The sequence below is a fragment of the Corythoichthys intestinalis genome, chromosome 10 (assembly GCF_030265065.1).
Source record: "Corythoichthys intestinalis isolate RoL2023-P3 chromosome 10, ASM3026506v1, whole genome shotgun sequence".
Taxonomy (NCBI): domain Eukaryota; kingdom Metazoa; phylum Chordata; class Actinopteri; order Syngnathiformes; family Syngnathidae; genus Corythoichthys; species Corythoichthys intestinalis.
This window is the reverse complement of record NC_080404.1, coordinates 45,159,177-45,183,631: the sequence shown is the minus strand read 5'-3', so window position 1 is coordinate 45,183,631 and position 24,455 is coordinate 45,159,177. Positions and strand designations below refer to the sequence as shown.

Below are 24,455 nucleotides of genomic sequence, written 5' to 3'. Positions count from 1 at the left end.
TGCATAATGGCAATTTGTCATCTCTACATCAGAAAATGTCAATAAAGGGTTGCTATTGTATTTTTGTTCTGTCTTTATGTATCGGCACTTTGTTATCTACTCTAGTGTAGTGCTCTTTACACAAAGTGAGATGAGATTTGAGTGGAAGTACGCCTATACCAAAACCTGCATGTAGCGCCTGTGCAAATACAACTGACATGTAAATTACTGTAATATAATATGATAACAATAAGAATGTATTATGAAAGCTTTGATCCCTTGCTGAAACTTGCATAACTGTAAATACGTTGTCGTTTATGGTACTTCTATGTAATTCTGGCAAAAGTGTATTCTTTCAAGCGTTTTAAAGAGCATTACGGGGATTCTTGGCAACCGGAAGTTGGCATCACTAACATCTCAAACGCAGAAGTGCTCAATGAACACAGTACTTAATATTAAAGTAATTGGCCTTTTGCAATGCTACTGATCTTGCTGCGTGACACGAAATAGGATCAAGGATAATACACTATTGCTCGTCGCCTGACTTGACACCGCAGCCCATTAATTTTGAAAGAAAGCACATTGTTTGCGAACGTTTTTCATATTTTGTATACTACATTTGAAGAGGTGGGTATAAACACATGGTAATTTCAATTGTGGAATCCTGTTATCTCAATTTTAATTATTACGTATTTCTTTATGCGTTTAAGAAAAATATTTTACGTTGACGGCAACCATTTCAACCGGAAGTTGAGTAGCTTGGAGGCTAACATCATGGTGAAAGGAGGGTACTGACCGCTAACTAGAAACCGGTAGGAAGAAGGGGGCAGGACTCCCACGATTCTTGCACCAACAAAAAGCTTTGGAAGGTCAGACGAAACGCTTTCCTATAAGAAGTTGGCTTTGGGTAAGACATGATATCAAATCGTTTTAAAATAATTTGAAGGATTCAACTAAATATGCGACGATTAACACTCAGGTCATCCTTGTACGTTGGAGTCGTGAAGGACAAGTGGCCGGCAGTTTTGACAGAAGACTGAAGTTCTTTTATGATCTTCAAATGTGTCTTCACATCAATATCATCTATTGAAAGAACAATTTAAAGGAACGGAAACTGCCAGAACATCCTCAAATGTACAGTGAAGCAAAGCTGCTCCTCTGTTTCAACTATTGTCGACGGCAAAGCTTTCATGGTGAGTTAATTTTACCTTTGTAGTAAATACTATTTATTTATTACGTTTCACAAGGTTATTATAAACATGTTTATGAAACTATTCACTTCTAAACCTGTTCTTAAGTGGAGTATATGCCATGATGTATATGTGCTTTCAAGTTATGTCTAGTAAATTGCTAATCATAACTCATAAATCAATTTCCCTTTATTTGACACTTGGGTGATATGATGACCTTTGCAGTACAAAAAATTATAAAATGCTCGGGTGATATGATGACCTTTGCAGTACAAAAAATTATAAAATGCTCTCAAAGGTCAAATTAATATTATTATTATTTTTATTTTATTTTTTTATTATTGGGTACTGATAAACATACATTAGTTGTGTGGTTTTAAAAGATCATTTGGAGATCGTAGATATAATGTCACAAAATGACTCTTCTTGTTTCTTCCCTTTCCTCCCTTGGGATGTTGACTGCATTGGTCCCCAGTTGTATTGGAGTGTGGAGTTAGTTTAGTGTAATCCTAACACGACCTAACCGAAACCACATTTGACAGAAATAATGATCTGCCCACCTGGGACAGTTATACAGTTCGAAATTTTGTTCAGTGGAATAACATCACTCATAAACCATCAACAGTCCTATTGGTCACATTGTTTTTAATTCAATGGCTGCCACTGACAGCAATAGGTGTCCAAGCCGTTTAAAGTGGGAGGTCTAGCAGCGAAGGAACGAACGTTCATTTGTTCAATCGCTGCCACCCTCCCAGTTTGAATAGATTGGACATCTATGAGTGATAAACTCATTTAAAATTTAAAGTCATAGCAGAAGGATGAAAAGTGAATGAGTTCATCTTCATGAAATGTAGTTCTTCACTTAAGTGCAATGTGCAGCTTGACTTTCTGTGTGTGCGTATACGCACTGGGTTGTTTGTGTTGATCCCAAGCTCTGGGCCTCTGTGTTTGAGGAGGGGTCTCCGGCCTTGCTGGCTTGACCTCAGCGTTGCCATGGAGATGGCAAGAGTCACTTCCTGAATTCTCAGCCCATCCCAGAGTGCATTATTTGCCAGGGAGAATGGAAAAGGGTAGGTAGGTGAATTATGTTGCATTATTCACAGCCTAAAGATGTAATAAATAAGTGCTGCTAAATACTGTACAGTGAAGGCAAAGTGAAAAATAGTTACAAAAAGACTTTTGATGAAGAAATCCATCCACATATTTTTTTGTCGCATCCCTGAGTTTTACTTTACACATCAGTAAAATGTCTAATATGTCTAACAGTAGTTAAGTTCTTGGAGATCAAAGAGGTGTTTTCGAAAGCTATCCAAAAGGTAACAAGGAACATTAACTTGCCTTTGTAATCTTGGCGTCAACAGTGTTAATAATCAAAGTTCTGGTTAAACGGGCCACCAGCTCTGTTAGTATTCAGAACACTGTTGAATATCCGGTGGCCTGTTAAATTGCTGACATGGACTGATGTACAAGGTCAACTTGTCAGAGAAAGAGTCTTGAATGAAGGAGAAAAGGAAGCTTCTCACTGATAACAAAGGAAAAGTTAAAAAATCTTCTAAAGGTCAAGACTGTTAACAGGATTTTTTTTTCTCCTTCAAATTGAATATTTAGATCCAAACTGTTAACAAATAAGTGTTACTACTTATTTGAAGTAATATAGTGAACATATACGTATCAACGGACACTTAAAAGGAAGCGTAATGACTAAGAAAATATTAGATAAAAAGCTGTAATTTTTCTCTCAAGTATCCACATTTTAAAGCTAAGTGTGTAGAGAGTTCTAATGCTTGTACATGGCCTCAAGCTTAATTGTGGAAAGTCATGCTGTTGACATCAAGGCGATTCCAGGAAGCCTGTAAATGTAAAACCCACTAAACTGAGCTGTAACTAGTAGAATGGAGGTTCTGCGTGACTCCAAAGGAATCCGAGTACCCAGTTACTAATTACATTGTAGTTAAGGGGGGGGGGGGGTGTCAGCGTTTGTGTCAACTCGCCGTGTGTCCATCTGGTGTCATTGTATGCCACAAAAATAAAGATCCAGTTTTAATTTTGTTTCTTTTAAACAATTTGAAATTATTTGAAAAGATTGCTCTCTTTGTCCGCCAATTTGTGGAGTGCAGTGGAAAAAGACAATTTTTTTTTTTTTTTTAAAGAAAATAATTCATGTCCATTTTTTCACAGGATGTTCGTGGCTTTTTGTCAGATTTACAACTCTGTTGTTTAGTGTTTCTTCATCGATTTTAGTTGCTGAAAGTGTTTTACCATATTGGGTTATTTATTTTAACATGAACTCATAATAATGGTTATTGTTATCGAGCAGCATACAGTAATTCATTATGCAACAACAAGTCTTTCAGGTGACTGACCAGAAAAAAGCTTTGAGACTTCAAAGGTTCTTTTCTGGCACATCATGTAGTCATGTGATGTACAGCCTTGGTCATGGCATTCAACTGACATAATGGCACGCTCTTTGTGTCGATGTAGTGATCGTGTAAGAAAGGTGGATGAAAGCAGCATGCAGATAGCTGTGCGCTTTGCTCTGGACATTTTCAATATTAACATAGCAACTAGGCCTGTAGCGATAACAAATTTTAGTGTGCGATAATTATTCTCATAAATTTTTGCGATATGCGATATTATTGCGCCCCCCCCCCCCCCCCCCCCCCCAAAATTTTTTTTAACCAATTTACAATAACAGTGAGAATACAGCATATATTAATAGATCAAGTACACCCATTTAAACGCGATAAATATTTACCCTTAAATTAAAAAATTATTTTTAAGAAAGCACAAAAAAACAATAGACCATGCCTCTTAAGTAAAAAACAACAATATTGATACCGCACAGAAACACAGAATAAATAAAATGTGTTTAAAAAAAAAAAAAAAAAATTGCACTTAATGACTTAAGCATTTAGGCAAATGAAAACTTTTCCCGTCATAGCTTCTGTAATGGTGTTCCATAGGGATGCAATGATACAGTTAAGTCACAGTTCGGTACGATTTTTGATACGGAGGACACAATTTTCGATCCGATTCAATACATTTAATGCGCTGTAAAAAAAAAAAAACAATTATATTTTTTGTTTTGTTTTTTTTGTTGTTGTTTTTTTTTGCTAACGAGCAAAAATTAAATTGCCATCATATAAACATGCATTTTAGTGCATAATATTTATGTGCTTACTTCTTACTGATCCGAAAAAAATTTGGATAAAAGTGCTGAGAACAATCTTTACTGTTTGTAAAGTGAGGCAGGGCACACTGTTGATTGCTACAGCTCTCTTAGCAGCTAGGTTTACTACATGAGCAAGACATCCTATTTGTGGTCCGAAACCATCTGTGTCACGTACTGAATTAACAATATTTGCAACATAATCTATAGTCACTGGTATGGATTGATTTGGCCTTCTTAACTTCCATTCAGTCATGACAGTTTAGAATTCATCGATCTAGTATATGGACTACGTGTCCCATAATCACTCTGGGCTCACGTAGCCAATGGCATGGGACGTAGCACTAGTTTGCCATTTCATGATATCTAGTGTGTGCGCGCATTAAAAAAGTTAGCAAGCACCGCTGAAGTCATGTCTGCTCATTACTACACAACACCAGCATATGACAATCGACTTTCATAAACAGGACGAGTTTGAAGCACAGCGTTCTTAATTTCATTCAGCTGTTCGTTGTCAAAGCGAGGTTGTTTGTAGCAGCCAAGTCGGTAACAATGTTTTGGCGGACTTCGTTGTAAATATCCGGCGTTGTGCTGAAAAATAGCCGCCCCGCGTGAAATGTGGTAATGAGGAATCCGAACTTTTAACGGCACGTCTGCCGCACGTGCGCATGCACGTGAGGCGATAAATCGCAGCGGAAAAATTACCGCCTTCATTTTTATTTATCGCGCGATAAATGGAATCATTGCATATTGCGACAGGCTTAATAGCAACACTTAATTCATGCAGTCTTGATGGCTACTTGTGTTGTACATGACTAGGAAATACAGTTGTGTCTTACAGGCATACTGTGGATCCACCGTCATTCAGTTTGAATGTTGTTGAAAGTTGTTTGAATAGTTTCTTTACATCTCTCTGCAGTTTATACGTAACTGTGAGGTGTAACAGCTGTGTGTAAAAGAAATGAGTTATTTCTGATTTGACATTTAAAAGTTAGTATGTCTGACTGACAGCTAAGCTGTTAGATAAAATGCCTTGTTACTCATGTGCCTACACAGTGGATAGGTCTCAAATTAATGAATACCCTAATCTGTGTATGTATAAAATGTGATTGATAATAACTGCTATATTCAGTATATTCAGTACTGCAGCAATAAATATATTGTAAACATTGTCAGGGAAGTGGTTTAATCACAGACACTTTAGTAACTTAATCATTGTTGCAGCTGTGGATTACTCTTTAAAGGTCATACTGGACATCACTTACATTTTCACTAACAATTTTCAACCTTAACACATGACGCCATTTATTTTTTTGCTTCAAAAAGTTATCATGTTAAAATGTTGAGGGGCAGTATAGCTTGGATGTTAGGACTTGTGCTTCAGTGTTAATATAAAACTGTAAATCAGTTTTTGTAAAGTGTTAGCCAAATTGCTAGATGTTGTTGAGATGCCCTTGGATTTAGATTTTTAAGTGAGCAACTGGCAACCATGGAAGACGGAAACAGTATTGACACCTACATTGCAGTTTGTTAGGGATGGTTACACAAAGTGCTTAGTGTTTTACTAAGTTATCATACCAAGGAGGTGATCTCAATATTGAACAACATCACTATAAAAAAGGTTATCACATTATTGGGCAACATCAATATTGCAACATCTACAGCAATTCTAAAGCACAATAGCAGCCATGTACCTGTCTGAATTGCACGAAAGGCAAAGCTTAAAGTGTCACTTTGTCATGCGTGAAAAGATGATAAGACATGCACCTACAGTATTTCACATTTTCACCACACGAAACAAAACATACTTTACAGTAGGGCAAAAACGTATTTAGTCAGCCACCGATTGTGCCAGTTCTCCCACTTAAAAAGATGACAAGAGGCCTGTAATTTTCTTCATAGGTGTACCTCAACGATGAGAGACAGAATGAGAAAAAAAATCCAGAAAAAACTTTGTCTGATTTTTAAAGAATTTATTTGCAAATTATGGTGGAAAATAAGTATTTGGTCACTTACAAACAAGCAAGATTTCTGGGTCTTACAGAGCTATAACGTCTTTAAGAGGCTCCTCTGTCCTTCACTCGTTACCTCTATTAATGGCACGTGTTTGAACTCATTCTCAGTACAAAAGACAACTGTCCACAACCTCAAACGGTCACACTCCAAACTCCACTATGGCCAAGACCAAAGAGCTGTCGAAGGACATACCAGAAATGTCACCCTGTGGGATCAAAATGATCCCAAGAACAGTGAGCAAAAATCACAGAATCACACGGGGGGAGCTCGTGAATGACCTGGGGAGAGCTGGGACCAAAGTAATAAAGGCTACTATCAATACCACAATCCGCCAGTAACTCAAATCCTGCAGTGCCAGATGTATCCCCTTGCTTAAGCCAGTACACATCCAGGCCCATCTGAAGATTGCTAGAGAGCATTTGGATGATACAGAAGAGGACTGGGAGAATGACATGTAGTCAGATGAAACAAAAAATTGAACTTTTTGGTAGAAACACAACTTCTCGTGTTTGAAGGTGAAAGAATGCTTAATTGTATCCATACCTACTGTGAAGCATGGGGGTAAAAACATCATGCTTTACAACATTTTTTCTGCAAAGGGACCAGGACACCTGATTCGTGTAAAGGAAAGGATGAATGGGGCCATGTATTGTGAGATTTTGAGTGAAAACCTCCTTCCATCAGCAAGGGCATTGAAGACGAAACGTGGCTGAGTATTTCAGCATGACAATGATCCCAAACATATTGCCCGGGAAACAAAGAGTGGCTTCGTAAGAACCATTTCAAGGTCCTGGAGTGGCTGAGATGGTCTCCAGATCTCAACCATATATGAAATCCTTGGGGGGAGTTGAAAGTCCTTGTTGCCCAACGACAGCCCCAAAACATCACTGCTTTCGAGGAAATCTGCATAGAGGAATGGGCCAAAATAACTGCAACAGTGTGTGAAAACCTTTGAAGACCTACAGAAAACGTTTTGACCTGTGTCATTATCAATTAAGGTAATATAACAAAGTAGTGAGATGAACTTTTGTTCTTGACCCAAAACTTATTTTCCATCATAATTTGCAAATAAATTCTTTAAAAATCAGACAAAGTGATTTTCTGGATTTTTTTTCTCATTCTGTCTCTCATTGTTGAGGTACACCTGTGAAGAAAATTACAGGCCTCTGTCATCTTTTTAAGTGGGAGAACTGGCACAATTGGTGGCTGACTAAATACTTTTTTGCCCCACTGTACGTCTGCAAAGGTGTGTCCGTGAAGAGCACTGAATTAATGCAATATTGAAAAGACCAAAGCTGCATTCGGCTTGTCCAGCTGAGACATTTTTCAGTTTGACCACATCCCTTACCACTGGTGTCTAATAACAATAGGTTCGGGTATGTCACCATAACAGGCACCAACTACCTTATGGCCATACCTCTCCGGTCGGCCACCTCACCAATGGAGGCGCAGAGCATGGTCCACTCGGACTCATTGTGATCCCCCTATCCCTGGAAATTGGCAAAGTTCTGGCGGAGGTGGGAGTTAACAGTGGACCCCGTTACAAAATGTTTGGGTTTGCCTGCCCGGACCGGCATATTTTCTCCCACTATAGGCATAACTCACCACTAGGTGGTGATCACTTAACACAGTGCCAAGCCTAAATCAATATCGAATTGAATGAAATCACAGCTTGGAGAATCCAAATCAAATTGAATAACGACCTAAAGAAACTCTCTCCAGCTCTCTCTCTCTCTCTCTCTTTTGCTCTCTCTCCATTCTGTTAGCTGGTTGCCAAGAATCTGAGGAATGTAGGAATCCAATGTTCTGATAAAGTTTGCTTTGTTTCCCTAAGAGACCTTTTTGTGCATGTGTGAGAGAGACAGCGTGAAACAGAGGGACCTGTCGTGATATATGTGGGCCACTTCGATGTATGTGAAGGCAAATTTAAAACCACCCACTGTGAACACATATGGAATCCATGTTGTTCTGTTCATGCAATTTAGCCTTAAATAACATACTGTTGAATAAGTACTTGCATTCCCAAGGCATTATGTTTGCCCTGTATTGTCAAATACCTATTAGGACTTATCACAGAGGCCTGCTTGGCGTTAAGAGCATTCAGACAATCAGGGGCAAAAAGTCGAGTGCTCCATAGCTCCCAGGGGAAAGACAGGATGACCTGGTTTAAAAACTTGCTGAATCTTTCGACCTCATTAAATGACTTATCATGATGGCTTTACATGCACATGTAGCGTTGAAGCAAATGTTAAATAGTAATACTTAAAATTTCAAAGCGATGTTTCCAATTGTAAATTGCTTTTTATCGATTTCTGTTCAAATTTTTAATAATGGCCTTGGATGCGCATGTGTGTTTGCGGTTTAGCAATGCAGTGATTATACTAGTATACTATAAATAGAAAGTGCACTAGTGCACAAATAAACCTCCACCAAGGTAAAATTATTATGTACATTTTTTTTTAATAACGTTAATATCTTCAATGTGGGTATTTTAATTGAATGCCATCTATTTTGAATAACTAGCAGAAAGATTTCTGTTATGTGTAATATAGGACAGACCGTTCTAATAGCCTTAAAACAGTCACCATGAAGAACACTGTGAACAGTGACGGAAACTGCTATTTCTGTGACCGTGTGGTCAGAAAGGGCACAATAGGAGTTCAATTATTTCCGTGTGAAGACGTAATTTGAATTCCTTGTGTATAGTGTGCAGAGCTGTGGGAGTGCATGGTGGCTAAACAGAAGTTGAGAGGTGTTTACATGGTAAATATGTGCATGTGTGTGGGATGTGAGTTAAGAATGTGGAATGTCACGCGCTGACAGGATGCTCTCTGGACAACAGTATGAAGGGAAGAGGGAATCATCAGCTGGGCTGGTCTTCTGCGGAGACTTAAAAAGGGCCATATGATGGAAAATTGACTTCTCAGTGGTTTACGGTATATACAAAAAGTTGGGTCCCATGTCCACCCACCAAGAGTTTAAATAAGCAACGGTTTAAATCTTTCGTAATCTAGCCATTTCTGAAAGTGTTAACGCAGTCACTGCCATTGACGGCAATAGGCATCCAATTTATTTAAACTGTGAGGAAGGCTGTGATTTTCTTTTAGTTAAGCTAGCCAAATTAAATTTTGTGAATTGGTCACATAATGGGTCACTATTTATGTAAGTTACGTCATTAGTTTGATTCCCAGCCATTTATTACAAGACAACCCCCTTAAACAGGCCATGAAGTCTTTACAGTTTACAGGGATTGTTCATCATCTATTAAGTGCTTTGTCCTCTGCTTCTCAACACAAACTATTAAGAACTTTGTTTCTTTCAGGCCTCGATCACCTGCTTGTGGCACAGGGAGCAGCAGCGCAGGCCAGTGGGATCATGCATTCCTGGTCCTCACAGTAGTGTTGGTCTCAATTATTCGCCTGGTAACCGTTTTGTAAGATTTTCTTGCTAGCTTTTCCAGGTTGTTTGGCAGTCAGGGCTACTGTAAACATCCTTGACTGGAAGCTGGTGTTGGGTATTGGGGCTTTCAGTCGGATGTTTGCAGCAGCCAACTGCTAGTATCATCTTTATACACCTCCACACTTGTATTTAACTGGACATGTAAAATCCGTGCCGACTGCTGTTGAAATTCAAATAAGTGTACACAACCAAAGCCTGGACTACTAATTATTACCATTATTATTTTTTTTGTTTGTTTGTTTGTTTGTTTACAAATTATTATTTTTTTGTTACTTACGAATAATTAACTACTGTTGTCACAAGACTTTTTTTTTTTTTTTTTAAGTTTGCTCAAAAAGCAAATATATTGTTAGAAAGTGTAAAAAAAATTATCCTACAGCGTTTCCTGAATGTTAGTTTTCCTTTATTTCAAAAACAAGCCAAGTTTTGTTTTTTGGGGCCTAAAAAAGACCTTAGCCAAGTAATTTTAGAGCATCATACATTTGCTGAGATTCATTTAGCTCGTCATCTCACAAGTTTCACTTGTTGCTAGGCAGTATTCCCGGAAAGAGTTACATAATTTGTGTTCATTCTATATTTTTAGTTTTCTTTTTTCTTCTTTGTGGCACAGAAATCTGTTAGCCAGCATTGGAGACAAATGATAGTAAAGAAGTAAGACTGACATACATTAAGTAATTTACTCTTAATGTAGTAACCTAACCAGCTAATATTATGAATGGTATTTTTACCCATTGAAATACATTGAACTGTCATAGCAGGCAAAAGTAAACTCCAAGACAAATTGGTGAGCGGAAATATGTAATTACATGTTGTGATAGTGGTCTGTTCCCAGTGGATGGGAGTGGCTTCATCCTCTTGAAAGACTAGAAAACTAAACAAAACAGCAGTGAACGTTTGTTAATTGTCTGCTCCCATTAATGACGCTCTGTAACACACCACAGAGCCACAGACGTGGAAGAAAGGACGGAAGGAACTAGGTGTGCCATTATTACTAACAACCTTACCTCCTCATCCATCAAGATGTCCCGTGCTTATTTAAACAATTCTTGTATTTCTTAATCAGTAAGGGAAAAGCAATATAATAGATTATGGTGTCAGTAACAAAAAAGGGGAAGGAGAAAATTGGGAATAGGCATCTATCAAGTACTACATTTTTTCATGGAAATTGGTGAATTCATCACCTAAATTCAATGGCCTCTTGAGCTGCAGGAAGTGTAAACATCCTACACTCTCGGCGTTCACCCCCTGGTGGCCGGGAGTGAGCCTGTTTGCACTTCATGGCTCAGGAATTCAGTTCACCGTTGGGGTAAGGCACACGATACTGTACTAATGTCGTATATACTCATGGTTGTTCATGTTTGAATATACTGTATTTTGTATGTTTGACAGCTCTTACAATGTGAAGATGTTGGCATGCAAATTAATGGGTTATAAAATGTGATTGTCAGTTTAATAATATAAAAAGCCATTAATAAAGACTATTGACATATCAAATTCTCTCACCAGAGTTGGTAAAAACGTGTGGAGTTGAGTATAATGTCTCCTTCCATAAAAGAAGACTATTGCTAAACAATTGGTTAAGGCAAAGCAGTGTTTCGCACACTGGGCTGGCAGGAAATGAAGGAAAAGAGGACTGGAAGCACATGGAGTTGCCATCTGTTTTTGGGCAACAGAGGAAAGCGTCAATTTAGAGAGACATGGCATTATGTCATATATACATATTATATTAAGGAACTAGCATCCTCAAACCAAGTGTGTGTTTTTTTTTTTTTTTTTTTTTTTTTTTTTGTTCATCAAATCTGAAAAAGTATAATTAATCATATAATCAGACTTTGTACATTTGCACGTTCCTTCACGTTTGTGAAATTTTAAAGGCAACATTTCTCTAATGAACACAATCTTGAACCACAAAAAAAAAAAATGTTTCATTGTGGATTTATTTTGATTTTGTGTGCTCTACATAAGCCTACTGATACCGTAAAGTACACAAAGTACTAATATAAGAACAGTGAAACATGGCACAATCATAGTGATTAAATGAGCCCAATACAAACTACTCCAACATGTGTCCTCTACTCTTCCACAACGTGCAATATATTCCTTTTCCCCCCAAATAAATTACTCAGTAAATACTAGTTATATATTTAAATGAACAGTAAAATCTATACAAAAACCAATGCACGCAAAGTTATTGGGAAATACCATCCTTTCTGACACTCAATAAAATACAAAAGAGGCACTTAATAGTATGTTACACACGCTTACATAACATATATAGATAATGCATACACTATGCTAAAAAAGTCAATTAGTTTAGCCCATGTGAACACATTTCACCTGAAAAGTTTGTTTTCCACTTTTATCAAATGCAAGTCTTGTCAGCCAGCAGGAAGAACACAAGTCATTGAAGGCGTTTGTTTTGCAAACTCAAGCATCTGACAAATTATATTGTAATACACTGTGATGAATTTTCAAAGGCCTGACTGGCTGGGTAAAATATGCAATTCCTGTGGTGCTGTTATATTGTAAAACCCTAAAACTTGATGGCGTCACATACACAATCAGCATTCAATAGCATTCAATTCAGCTTGAATATAAAAACTATTATCACCAAAGATTTTTTTTTTTTTATCTTTGCTCGTGCATCTTCATCCCCTCATCAGAGGTTTACAGTGTCACATTAATGGGCTTATAGTTCACACACAATTCACTATCACAGTCCGTTTGTCAAATTGCTATGCTGAAAACATACAGTACCTCCATTGTGGGAGTTTACATTAACTCAATCTACATGTGAATTCTAAAAAGCATAGATTTAACTTGTATATATAATATACAGCTGTCTAATATTACCTATTATAAATAACCTAACAGTATTTTAACAGGAAGACATAGATTGTCATTAAAGTTCAGCACACCACATGTTAATCGATTGATATTTTCAGCCAGCTGGGTATAGGCTTTTAGGTGACAGGCAGCCATATTTGAGGTCCACTATTCTATCCGAATGTCACACTATTCATTCCTAAATTACAAAGGGCCGCACTGAAAAAAAAATATATTACAAAAACTACATTATTGAAAATTTAGCACTGTAATGTTACTAGTAAAGTGGTTTCATGAGAATTGCTGTACATATATTTTAAGCTCCCCCAGTAGATCTGGCTTTTTATTCAGGAAAAAACACATAACCCTGTATATATATATTGTAATTGAAAAATACACTAACACTATAATATTTGCAATTAAGATTTAGAGATACTGTACAGCACACTTTACAAATAAGTGTCATTGTTGAGGATCTATAAAGTGTATTTATAAATTTGTTGGTTGACACGTGTTTATTGGTTGATCATAATTTATGAAGTGTCTGTATATAATAACACGTGGCACATTTTCAATTACAATAATAATAGTGAATACTATAAACCAGTTGTGGAAAAAATATGATCCTGCAGTTTTAGGATAATTAAGACTGGAACGCAGAAAGTATGAACCACAGCCTGCAATTATTTATTGCAATATTATTTTTAGATAGAAAGTAGTGATACCAGTAAAAATGCATGGCCCATTTTAAAGTGTAATACCATTGAGTGGCGTTAATATGTCTGAATAGTAGTGTGAAAGTTCCTTACAAGGTATATTTAGGCTTAAAATGTTTCACTTTTTTTGTCTATTTTCACAGCATTTAAGGATAAAACCTAAATTAGAGATTACTCTAAAATATATACTGTATATATGTAATTGGTAAAGTATTGCTGTGTTCTTAACCTATCCTGCCTGACCCTATTTATTATTTTTACTGAGTTTGAAAAGTAATAATATAAAGATTCTCCCTGAAATCCAGTTTCACATTGTCATATAAATCATGCTCCTAATTACTATCGTAGCTCTAATTCCAGTGTTCGATTAACTGGCTCAGCATGGCAAGCATCTGCTCAAAAACATCACTAACCTTGTTGGATAATGTTCCAACTCCCAAAAATATAAGGCCATCTTTAGTCTTATGTTCAAATATCCCTGATTTGGGCCTCAACCAGTTCACATGGTTTTAGTCCATTAAGTAGTCTTGCTTTGTTGTTCTGTCCTAGCCAACATTCTGAATAATACCTTAAATGAATGAAGTCTGTTTATCATAAGCCCTTAGGAAATTGTTCTGTCACTAAATATCTTCCCTACAGTTTTGTCTTAATTCACATTTACCTATAGAATGGCTCCTGAAAACATAACATACTGGACTGTCTCAGAAAATTAGAATACACAATATTCTAATTTTCTGAGACAGTCCTGTAGATTGTTCTATGTAAAGGACGTCAGCCAAGGTCGGCCCCCCACATTTTTACCACGCCAAATCTGGTCCCCTTTGCAAAAAGTTTGGACACCCCTGCTTTAAATGGTGGATTAATGTACAGGACTGTCTCAGAAAATTAGAATATTGTGTATTCTAATTTTCTGAGACAGTCCAGTATGTACTTAAGTGTTTCAAAGCCAGTATCAGTCAATGCAGTGAACTGAGACTTTACAAAGGAACAACCTCACCGTACTCCTTCCTTTCTAGCATCATAATAAGTGCATTCTCCATTCCATCCATGCTGGATCCCAGTTGTTTGAATCCATTCGGGCTTTCTGCAGCCACATCCTGGCATTGTGTGGCATCATTGTAAGACACAAGTGTCCCGCTACATGCGGAGGCAGGGATGAAGCTCATCTCCCCCTTCCTCTGCGGTTCAGGTGTGGGAGCTGGTGCTCGGATGCCGCTGCTTCCAGCACCCACACTAGCATCGAAATCTCCACTTCTAGCTTTGGATCTCTTCGGCGGTGGACCCCAGAGGAAGGCGTGAGCAGGCCTGTAGTGCTGACGGGCGTAGCGCAGCAACTTTCTGCGAGCGGCTGGCCGGCGAATGGTGTAGACAAAGTATTCCAGGATGCTGTGTTGCATGTTGGGAAGCGTGCTGTGACATAGCGACTCCTCTAAGAACAAGCGGACCAATGGAGCTTTGAAAGCCTCGTAGCCCAGCTCGCCCAGCGACTTCAGAATACGAGTTATGCGCAGGTAGTTGTGCTGTGACCTTCACAAAAGAGTAGTGCATATTTCCTTGTTTTAATTCTTACATTACAATAAAAGCAGTGGAAAATGGATTATTTTGTTAGTCAACCGTTTCACCACAAACACGACTCTGGCACTGTCAAAATGATGCCCTTTGGAGGCAATGTGTGAAATTCATTAATTAAAAATAGATGTTTTCTAAATGATGTATGAAACTCAAAAACTTTCACTTCAAGGTTTGCATTGTACGGTTGGTTGGACTTGCTTTTGAAAGGGGACACATCACAATCCTTGAGAAAACAACCAAAAAATTGCCTGTTTTTGAGAAGCATACAGATATTAGTTGCTAAATGCAATACCCCTGCCAGCAAGGCGGTAGTGCCAATTTTCCATAAATTAGACGGGTTGGAAATGTACATTTGAATAGAGGATTGTGGCATTAAAAGGAAAACATGCCTCCTGGCGTCTTAGGCCATTTTTTAAAAAATATTTTATTAACTTGAATTTCTTCAAATTTTATGGAGAAAAAATATATCAGTTTTGGAAAACATGTTTTTAAACTAAGTGTCTGTGGGTCACATTTGTGTACTCACTCATTCAGGTGATGGAAGCGCTCCTGCCAATTGGAAGAACGAGCAACATTTCCACTCTTATCAAGTAGTTTGATGCCGTAGAAGTCCAACATAAGGGAATAAGCTGCCAAGAACCTTCGCTTGGCTTCCCGAGTGCTTTGGAATTCCTGAGAAGTCAACAAAATTGCAAAAAATTGTATTCCTCACTGGAAAATTTTAACAGTATGTGTACTATGTACATGTATGCAGTGTTGTTAATAACGGCGTTACAATATAACGGCGTTATTTTTTTCAGTAGTGGGTAATCTAATTACTTTTCTCATCTTGGCAACGCCGTTACCGTTACTGAGGACGGAAAGGCATGCGTTACTATGCGTTACTATATTGGTCGAGAAGTCTGAGGGAGACGGACTCACCGAGACGACAGAGCAGAGCAGGAGCGGGGAGGAGGCAAGAAAGTTGTGACGCCGAGCAAACGCGATGCTAGGTAGCTCCAATAATACATGTTGTAGCCGATAGCCGGACAAACTACGCCCGCATGTTGTGGTAGATATCGTAGACATGGTAGATATCCCATATACTGTATATAGATATAACTAGATGCAAAATGACAGCCGCCATCTTAAAGCAGTAGGCTTTTTAGGACGGCTCTGTTGTAGAGAACCTTCCTCGCGAACCTAAGTAACTTTTTATCTAAAATACTTCTAAATCGGCAAAATCTTGACTTGAATCTATCTTTAAATGATGAAACAGTTCTAAAACTTTCATATGTCGAAAGTAGAGAGAAGGGAACTAATGCAATAATGGGAGCAATTTTAACAACTTTTAACAGTTGATTCAGGGTAAAGGGCAAATTAGGGTAAAGAATTGGGCTCGGGCCAATTGTACCAAAAACCTCCACAAAAAACTTCACATAGTGTGGCCAATGTTTTTTTTTTTTTTTTTTTTTTTTTTTTTTTGAGGAAAAAAAAAAAAAAGTAATTATCACCAATTACTTTGCCAAGTAACTGATTACTCTTACATTCAGGTAATTGAGTTAGTAACGCAATTACTTTTTGGGAGAAGTAATTTGTAACTATAATTAATTACTTTTTTTCAGTAAGATTAACAACACTGCATGTATGTGTGTAATATACTTTAATGAAATGTGTACTGAAGTGTTTGTGAAGTCATGTGTTGTCAGTATGAATGTGTGTGTCTTACTTTAATCTCATCCTGAGTCAATTCATGTGCGTAGAAGTTTAGCCCTTGTTCTCGTAATGGGAACAGCCTTCCAAATAGTAGTAGTTCAGGGGGAAAAAAGTACATTGATTTATAAAGTCATCATATCACGACTATTCTCACTGTTCAAATCATTTAATGAAATAGCAACTTCAATTGTGCCACACTGATGGAAATTCATTGACTGCATGGCAATGTGTCTTACCACTGAATGTAGGTGTGATTGTGCTCCAGCTTGTCATAGTCACCTCTCCACGTTGTCAAAATCTCCTCTATATAGATACCTAAAAACAGTATAAATTATAAACCGACAGGGTTTTATGTGTGGAATCACTTCACTAATCTGTCAGTCTTTCCGAATAAAACTCAACCTTTTGCCAAATAAAACACATGACCCCTAATTATACAGTCAAGAGGTCATGTGCACATACGTGCCGGACTCACCATCAGGTACAAGTGGGATCTTGTTAAGGTAGAAACGCAGGTTTCGGTACTCGTTGGATTGCCGGGACTTTTTATAATTCTGTGTACGCAACAAGAAAAAGACATTGTAAAAAGTGATATAACATTATCACTGCAGACTGTAAACTAGTCAAAACAAAACTGTTACAACATATGAGTGACGTTGTACTTGTGCCTATTAAGACAGAAGGATGCAAAAGTAGGTATACGTAGATATCGAGGGGGAATTGTCAATTGTTCTGATTTTGCTACTATAGACATACTTTTGCACCCTCCTGCACAGTAAATAAGTACCATATATTTTTTAACAGTTTTTAATGCATTTTGGAAAGAGAAACACTCCCATGTTTTTCTTTTCGGCATTTACCGGATAGCAGTGGCGATATTTGTACAAGTCTCTGGCAGCATAAAAACTTCTCTTCATCTTGGGAAGAAACTCTGGAGATTCACCCATCTGCGGAAAAGCAGAAGTGCAATGGGTTAGTATAAAACAAGGTCTTATAGTTTGGAATAAGGACTAGACAAAAAATCAATGTAATGATTTTATTCGAGTTCACATTCTTTTTTTGCGGTGGATCTTTTGCTTCTATGAAAGGCTCAGTGCGCGCCACTCCCGAGAGTGAGGATCGAAGGCCTCTTAACTCATTCGCTGCCACTGACAGCGATAAAAATTAAATCCACTTGAACTGGGATGGCTGACGTTCGTTGATCATGTTTCAGTGCTATTGACAGCGACTGACGCCCAATCCATTTTGACTGCGAGGGCCTACAGCCCCTAGCAAAAAGTATGGAATCGCCAGTCTCAGACGAGCACTCAGATATTTTATTATGTAGAACAAACTCAGATAAAAAGCTTGAAAAAAATAATGAATTAGTTCAAAGTGCAAATCCTTGGCATTCAGAAACACTAAAATAAATGAATAAAAAACATTGTGGTGGTCAGTAAATGTTACTTTTATAGAGTAAGTGCTGGGAAATATAGAATCACTCCATTCTGAAGAAAAAAAATATGGAATCACTCCATTTTGAGTAGAAAATACAGACACACCCAGTCAATGTCCTTTCCTTAATTAGGCCCCTGCCTCAGATTAGATCTGCTCGTTAGTCAGCAGTTAAAAACAGTGCAGTTATCACACCTTGGAGGGCTGCTGGACCAAGTGAATTTACAAGCATCATGGCTCCAACAAGAGAGATGTCTCTTGAGACCAAGGAGAGGATTATCAAACTTCTTGAAGAAGGTAACGCTACACGTATGGTTGCCAAAGATGTGGGCTGTTCGCAGTCAGCTGTATCAAAACTCTGGACCAAGTACAAACAGCGTGGCAAGGTTAAAGTTAAGCGTACTGGTAGACCGAGGAAGACATCCAAACATGACAAACAACTTATGGCCATATGTCTTGAAAACAGAAGATGTAAAACAAGACAACTGAAGACGAAATGGGAGGAAGGTGGAGTCAAGGTATGTGACAGAACTGTGCAAAATCGCCTAAAGGAAATGGGATTTTCATACAGGAAAGCTAAAAGGAAACCATCATTGACACTTAAACAGAAAAGAACAAGATTACGATGGGCTAAGGACAGGCAATCATAGACTGAGAATGACTGGATGAAGGTTATTTTCAGTGATGAGTCAAGAATCTGCATTGGACAAGGTGATGATGCTGGAACTTTTGTTTGTTGCAGTTGCAGTGAGATTTACAAAGATGACTGCCTGAAGAAAACATGAAAATTCCCTCAGTCCTTGATGATATGGGGCTGCATGTCAGGCAAAGGCACTGGGGCGATGGCTGTGGTTAAATCTTCAATAAATGCAGCAATAAAGTTTACATTGAAATTTTAGCGAGCTTTCTTATCCCTTCAATTGAAAACATGTTTGGGGATAATGAAATAATTTTCCAAGATGACAATGCATCATGCCACAGAGCTAAAACTGTTAAAGTATTCCTTGGAGAAAGACTCATCCAGTCAATGGCATGACCAGCAAATAGCCCAGATCTCAACCCTATTGAAAACCTGTGGTGGAAATTGAAAAAAATGGTCCACAGCAAGGCTTCGACCTGCAAGGATGATCTGGCAACTGCAAAGAGAGTTGGCACCAAATTGATGAAGAATACTGTTTGTCATTCATCAAGTCCATGCCTCAGAGACTGCAAGCTGTCATAAAAGCCAGAGGTGGTGCAACTAAATACTAGAGATGTGTTTTGATTGTTACTTCTTTGTTTCTCATGATTCCATATGTTTTTCCTCAGAATGGAGTTATTCAATATTTATTTCCCTGCACTTGCTCTATAAAAGTAACATTTACTGACCAACACAATGTTTTTTATTCGTTTCTTTTAGTGTTTCTGAATGCTAAAGAGTTGCACTTTTGAACTAATTCATTAGTGATCGTCCGAGACTGGTGATTTATGATTGCTGATTTACTGCCAACCCCTATCAGAAAGAACTACAGTTGACCCCTACTTTTTACAGGGGATGGAACAAGGAATAATTGACTTAAAATGCAGTTTTTGTTAACCCCATCATAATTCTTTAAATGACAGTGATTTTTGTGGGTTGGTTCCCAACAAAAAAGACAAAAAAATAATGATAAAAGAAACATTGAATATATATATATATATATATATATATATATATATATATATATATATATATATATATATATATATATATTTTTTTTTTTTTTTTTTTTTTTTTTTTTAAGTGTAAATGGGTGAACTGTGAATACTGTATGTGAGGGTCTACTCTTTGACAATGTATTTGTTACTCCATATCAAACTACAAAATAAACATTGTTAAATTAATACCTCTCTAACAGTGTCAATTTAAAATAAAATGAGAATTATAATCTTTGCAAAATCATAGTATTTGGTTAAACAGAAGATGGATGAAACAAAATGACTTTGTGCAAGTGTATTCATAAGGTTTCCTACCAGTGTATGCCAGTCTATCCACCTGACGTTTAAGTTAAAGTACAACTTGACCAACGACTCGTTATTTTCAGTAACCCATTGTTAGTTAATTTCGGTGCTGATTCGTTGTAATCATGATGTGTGCTTGTGCTTGTTGTGTTAGCGTTCAGATAGCGTACACGGAAGTGCTGCTAATTTATATTTCATGTCACGTGAAGCAAATATGTAATTTACGAAGATGCAACGGATTAAATGTCACAAGTATTGGTGTTAAAAATAAGTCACGTTTAAGAAAAGACAACTACCTACGGATCTTAGTTGCTCTGTCCGTGTGTTGTTCATGTGGTTTGTCCATTGTCCCCTATTTTTTCCCCGTGTGCTATCACCTAGCTAAGCGCCAGCGTACCTTCGGGGACGAGTCTCCATTGTTACCGGTCAGCCAGTCATTCTCCGCCGGGCTCACACTCTCGGAGATGCCGCTGTCCTCTTCCGCCGCCGGTTCATCGCCCTCCGAGTCCGACCCCCACGTCGAGTCGCATTCCTCTACAGTGCTCGGCTCCTTGAATCGCCAGTTGCCCAACAAATTTCCCATTGAGGAACACGCAGCGCCCGCTCCATCAAAGTGTTCCTCTCACCTACAATTACATTATTAATTTTAGAATGGGCGGACTGACATGTGTTTCACGCTACCGAGCGCCACCACCGCCTTGCATTTCACTCTGACAGACTGACTCCCGACCCAGCGTCAGGGACAAAAGGTTTCAAGCTTAGCAACGACGATGTGTGACGATGAGGAAGTGCTGGTTAGTCCTTCATTGCCCAATAGGAAGAGGACTCGACGAACTACATTAAATCATAATATGTGCGACAGAGAAATATACTGTACATGCGTGAGAATTAGCAGGACAGACCAATCAAAAATTGGCTTTTTCAGGTATTTTGTATTGTATACATTGCGGGGCCGGATGTATGGGGGGGCCGGTGTGGGCACGGCCCACCCAGACGTGAGTCTTGCCCACCCAATCAAAATGTCGGGAATATCTATTGTAGCGTCGCACTGGATATAGCAGTACTTTTCAAATAGTGGGGTGCGCCGGGCGCAGAGCGATGCAGTGGGGGGCGATACCGATACCACTTCGTTCTTTTTTTTTTTTTTTTTTTTTTTTCCAAAGAGCTACATATTTGGATGTGAAATCATTGCTATCATGGCTTTGTCAGGCCGCTGCTTACCTTTGCGAAACAGGAAAAAGACTAAAACAAAGTGAATCCAATAGAACTTTTTATTGCATACCTGGTCTAGGTGACAATAGTTAAATAAACCTTTGGCCCTCACAGGCCAAATTGGTGCTAAATATGTGAAATTAAAACATGTATTATACTAGCCCAATCGTTAGAAAGAAAAAATACAGTCATAATAATAAACTCTGAATGAACTGAACTTTTTTAAATCTCTCAAAGGCCAAACAGTGCAACTTTCATGAAATTATAAGTAATAATAATAATAATTGACCACAGCACCCTGCCTCTTTACTAGCTTCCCTTTTGTGCACCAGCAAGGTCAGGTCAGGGACAAAATGTAAATTACTTACGTTCGGGTCGGGCCAAACTTCTCTCTCGGTAACTTTTTTTTTAAATAAATATGTACTATGTAACACTGCTTTAAGCTACTACAAGAAAACACAATGGTTAAAAGTATGAGAAGTAAATACAAGCAAAAAGTATTTTTGAGGCAATTAAAAGGTAATAAAAAACTCAATAAAAACAAAAATAGTAAATACTCGCCGCTTTTAACTGATGTGCGCATGCGTGTGGATGCTTGCGCAAGCGCACTGAGCATTGTGTAGACATCTTGCCGCGTAGGAAGGAATTGCAGAACACTGGAAGTCCGTAGCAGAAACTGAGCAAAACATGAATTCAGTAGCGAAACATGCCATCATGCCATATACCGTTGCCCAAAACAAGCAGAGGTAACAACTGTCACTAGCCTCGTGAGAAATGCCACCTGCAGTAGCCTGGGTGGCAATTGCCGTGAGGTTACAACTTGAACAAATTCGAAACAACATGCAATCTTGCAAATAAAAAAACAAAGAAAGAAAATGGGTCATCGAGTTAACTTTCCTAAGGAGGAGTAGGATGGGACTTTCATGTTCACAGAATTTTATGTCAACAAATGTAGGCCTGTCAGATTCTGATCACCTAACTAGTAAGCTGTTAACAAGTTGTTGTTTTCTTCAGACATTTTGTACTCCTGTCTTAAAATGTAAGGGATACTGAAGCTTGGTTGGGGGGTAGTGGGACAGCTCACAGCGAGTGCTGGAAAATTTCCCACACAGTGGTACCTCTACTTACGAAATTATTTGGTTCTGGAAGTAGTTTCGTAACTTAAAAATTCTGTAAGTAGAGATGTGTTTTGCATGTAAATGGCCTAATCCGTTCCAAGCCCCCAAAAATTCAGACATGAATCTTTTATAATGGATAAAAATGCATCAAAGCATGCAACAATGCATACATTACAATTAGATTATTGCACAATACACATACAATCAGTTGTGCATAATGTAAAAAAAACAATAATAGCGTTAAGAATAAAACTTAATACACTCATGTAAAGCTGTCGGAACACGAGGGGCGAATGAAGAGGTCGCTGGGATACACACATGCACATACAGTAGAGGTCCCGCTTAGCCAATTGGATGCCAGGAATGCTAGGCAATAGCTAATAGCAGAGCAGCTGTATGTATGTTACGTTCAGTAAAGTACGGGAGCTGCGAGTACCAGCCATACTGTATTTTTGCCTTTTGTATCCTGAAATTTATTTCATGACAAAATGCAATATTTTCCAGTTGAGGTGTGTCTTAACCTGAATATTCTGTATGTAGAGACATTCGTAAGTAGAGGTACGACTGTATTTACAAATCCAAAACTTTGAAGGAAAAGGGCAATCGAAAATAAAGACCGGCTGGCTGGACTTTGGAAAAAGAAAAAGGACGGCTCACTTAACCGTAGTTCATCACTCAGCCTGCTCTTCGGTGGCATTATTCACTTCCTCTTTCCAGTAACAGCAGCGTGGAGACCAAAGCTGATTCACATGACTGTACAGTCAGCACAGTGACAGAAAGCTGCAAAGGCTTTCTGAGCCTGATGAGACTGCATGCTGACTTGACTTTTACCCAGTTATGTTTCTTCTCTTGTTTTACTATTTCAGATCATCAAGCAAATTTTAATATACTGCATTGAGAACCCAAGTAAATATAAAATGTTTATTCTCAGTGATTAATTCCATGCATTTTTCACCCCGACTCAAAATATTTCGTTAAACGCTTGTTGTTTAGTGCCCTCTCCTAATGAGTACATTTAAAAAAAATTAATTGGCAATAAAAGTAAAATATTTTGTAAAAAACAATCAAGAATGCATAAACAGTTGGTAAGTGTCAAATGAAACTGGGAAATTAGGCAATTATGGCATTTACTGCAGAACTTCTATAGAGGAACTAAAGTGAATTTCCCGTTTTTTCTGTATGACCATACACTAAGTATGTACTGATGACCAGTGCAGGGTGTTCTGTTCCCAGCATCTTTTGCATAGTCAGCTTCATTTGCTCGTCCTAGTGAGGGCCAGCAGATAGACAATGGATGTGTGGCGTCACCCGATATTTTGTGCTCTGTGAAAAATTCCTGACTACTTCAATTGCATAATGAAAATATGGATTTATTTTACTATTTTATTACTCATTCAGGTTTTTTGAATGAATGAATGAATGAATGAAATATTTATTGGCATCATCATCGGTATCATTGACAGTCACAAAATATGGAATGATTTGCCCGAAAAGACCGATGACAGACAAAGGAAGATGGGGAAAAAGCAGATGCTTATCAATACCCGTCCCCCTACAGCCCGGGATGCACAGTCTAGCATAGCAGAGTTGCATAGTCACATTACATGAGCTTTTATTTTCCGTTTTTGTTTTTTTTTTTTTTTTTTTTTGCTTTTGTCCGTTTTTTCACTTGTAGATCCTCCCAAAAGTCATTGATTGCCATGAGGTTGCATTGTAGAGAAGATTCTGTCCAATGCTTAGCGTCCAGTCAAGCAGCTCCATTTGAACTTGCACATTAGTGATATAAGTTAGCTGCAGGGCATATCTTCAGGGCGTGCGATGTTATGTCTTAGTCTCTGTCCCTGACATTTAATCATCCTTTTGTTGTCTTTTTGTTGTGGGAACATTTTGTTGCGGATGTGTGTGTGCAGTGGAGTTATGTGTCATTTTGGTTCGAGTAGCGATTAAGGATGATTTCCTTGTACATCTTATTGAAGTAACTAAATGATTCTATACTCGAAGTGCTGCATCACATGTATTCCATAGGCGAGCCCCACTGTTTGTAATCGAGAAAGATTTTAGGGTTGTCCTAACTGTCCGATAGGAAAAC

At 38.1% G+C, this 24,455-nt stretch overlaps 1 protein-coding gene and 1 long non-coding RNA gene across 2 annotated transcripts; one reads left to right on the top strand and one right to left on the bottom strand.

Annotated features, from left to right (window-relative positions):
* Positions 1–451: 451 nt before the first annotated feature.
* LOC130923188 (uncharacterized) lies at positions 452–14,262 on the top strand. The gene is made up of 4 exons (XR_009064667.1): positions 452–606; positions 690–886; positions 959–1,172; positions 9,677–14,262. It is a non-coding gene; the product is annotated as an uncharacterized LOC130923188 (long non-coding RNA).
* Positions 11,624–20,827, bottom strand: ogfrl1 (opioid growth factor receptor-like 1). The gene is made up of 7 exons (XM_057848704.1): positions 20,434–20,827; positions 17,483–17,569; positions 17,098–17,176; positions 16,859–16,937; positions 16,636–16,702; positions 15,454–15,599; positions 11,624–14,882 (listed from the first exon to the last, which is right to left on the bottom strand). The coding sequence occupies exons 1-7, from the start codon at positions 20,617–20,619 to the stop codon at positions 14,333–14,335; spliced, it is 1,194 nt and encodes a 397-aa protein (XP_057704687.1). The 5' UTR covers positions 20,620–20,827; the 3' UTR covers positions 11,624–14,332.
* Positions 20,828–24,455: the final 3,628 nt, after the last annotated feature.

Bases quoted from the DNA above. Each gene is read 5' to 3' on its own strand.
- ogfrl1 (XM_057848704.1), bottom strand. From the start codon at position 20,619: ATGGGAAATTTGTTGGGCAACTGGCGATTCAAGGAGCCGAGCACTGTA. The intron at 17,570-20,433 runs GTACGCTGGCGC...GCTTTTCCGCAG, and splicing joins ATGGAGACTCGTCCCCGAAG to ATGGGTGAATCTCCAGAGTT. The intron at 15,600-16,635 runs GTAAGACACACA...TTGACTTCTCAG, and splicing joins TGACTCAGGATGAGATTAAA to GAATTCCAAAGCACTCGGGA.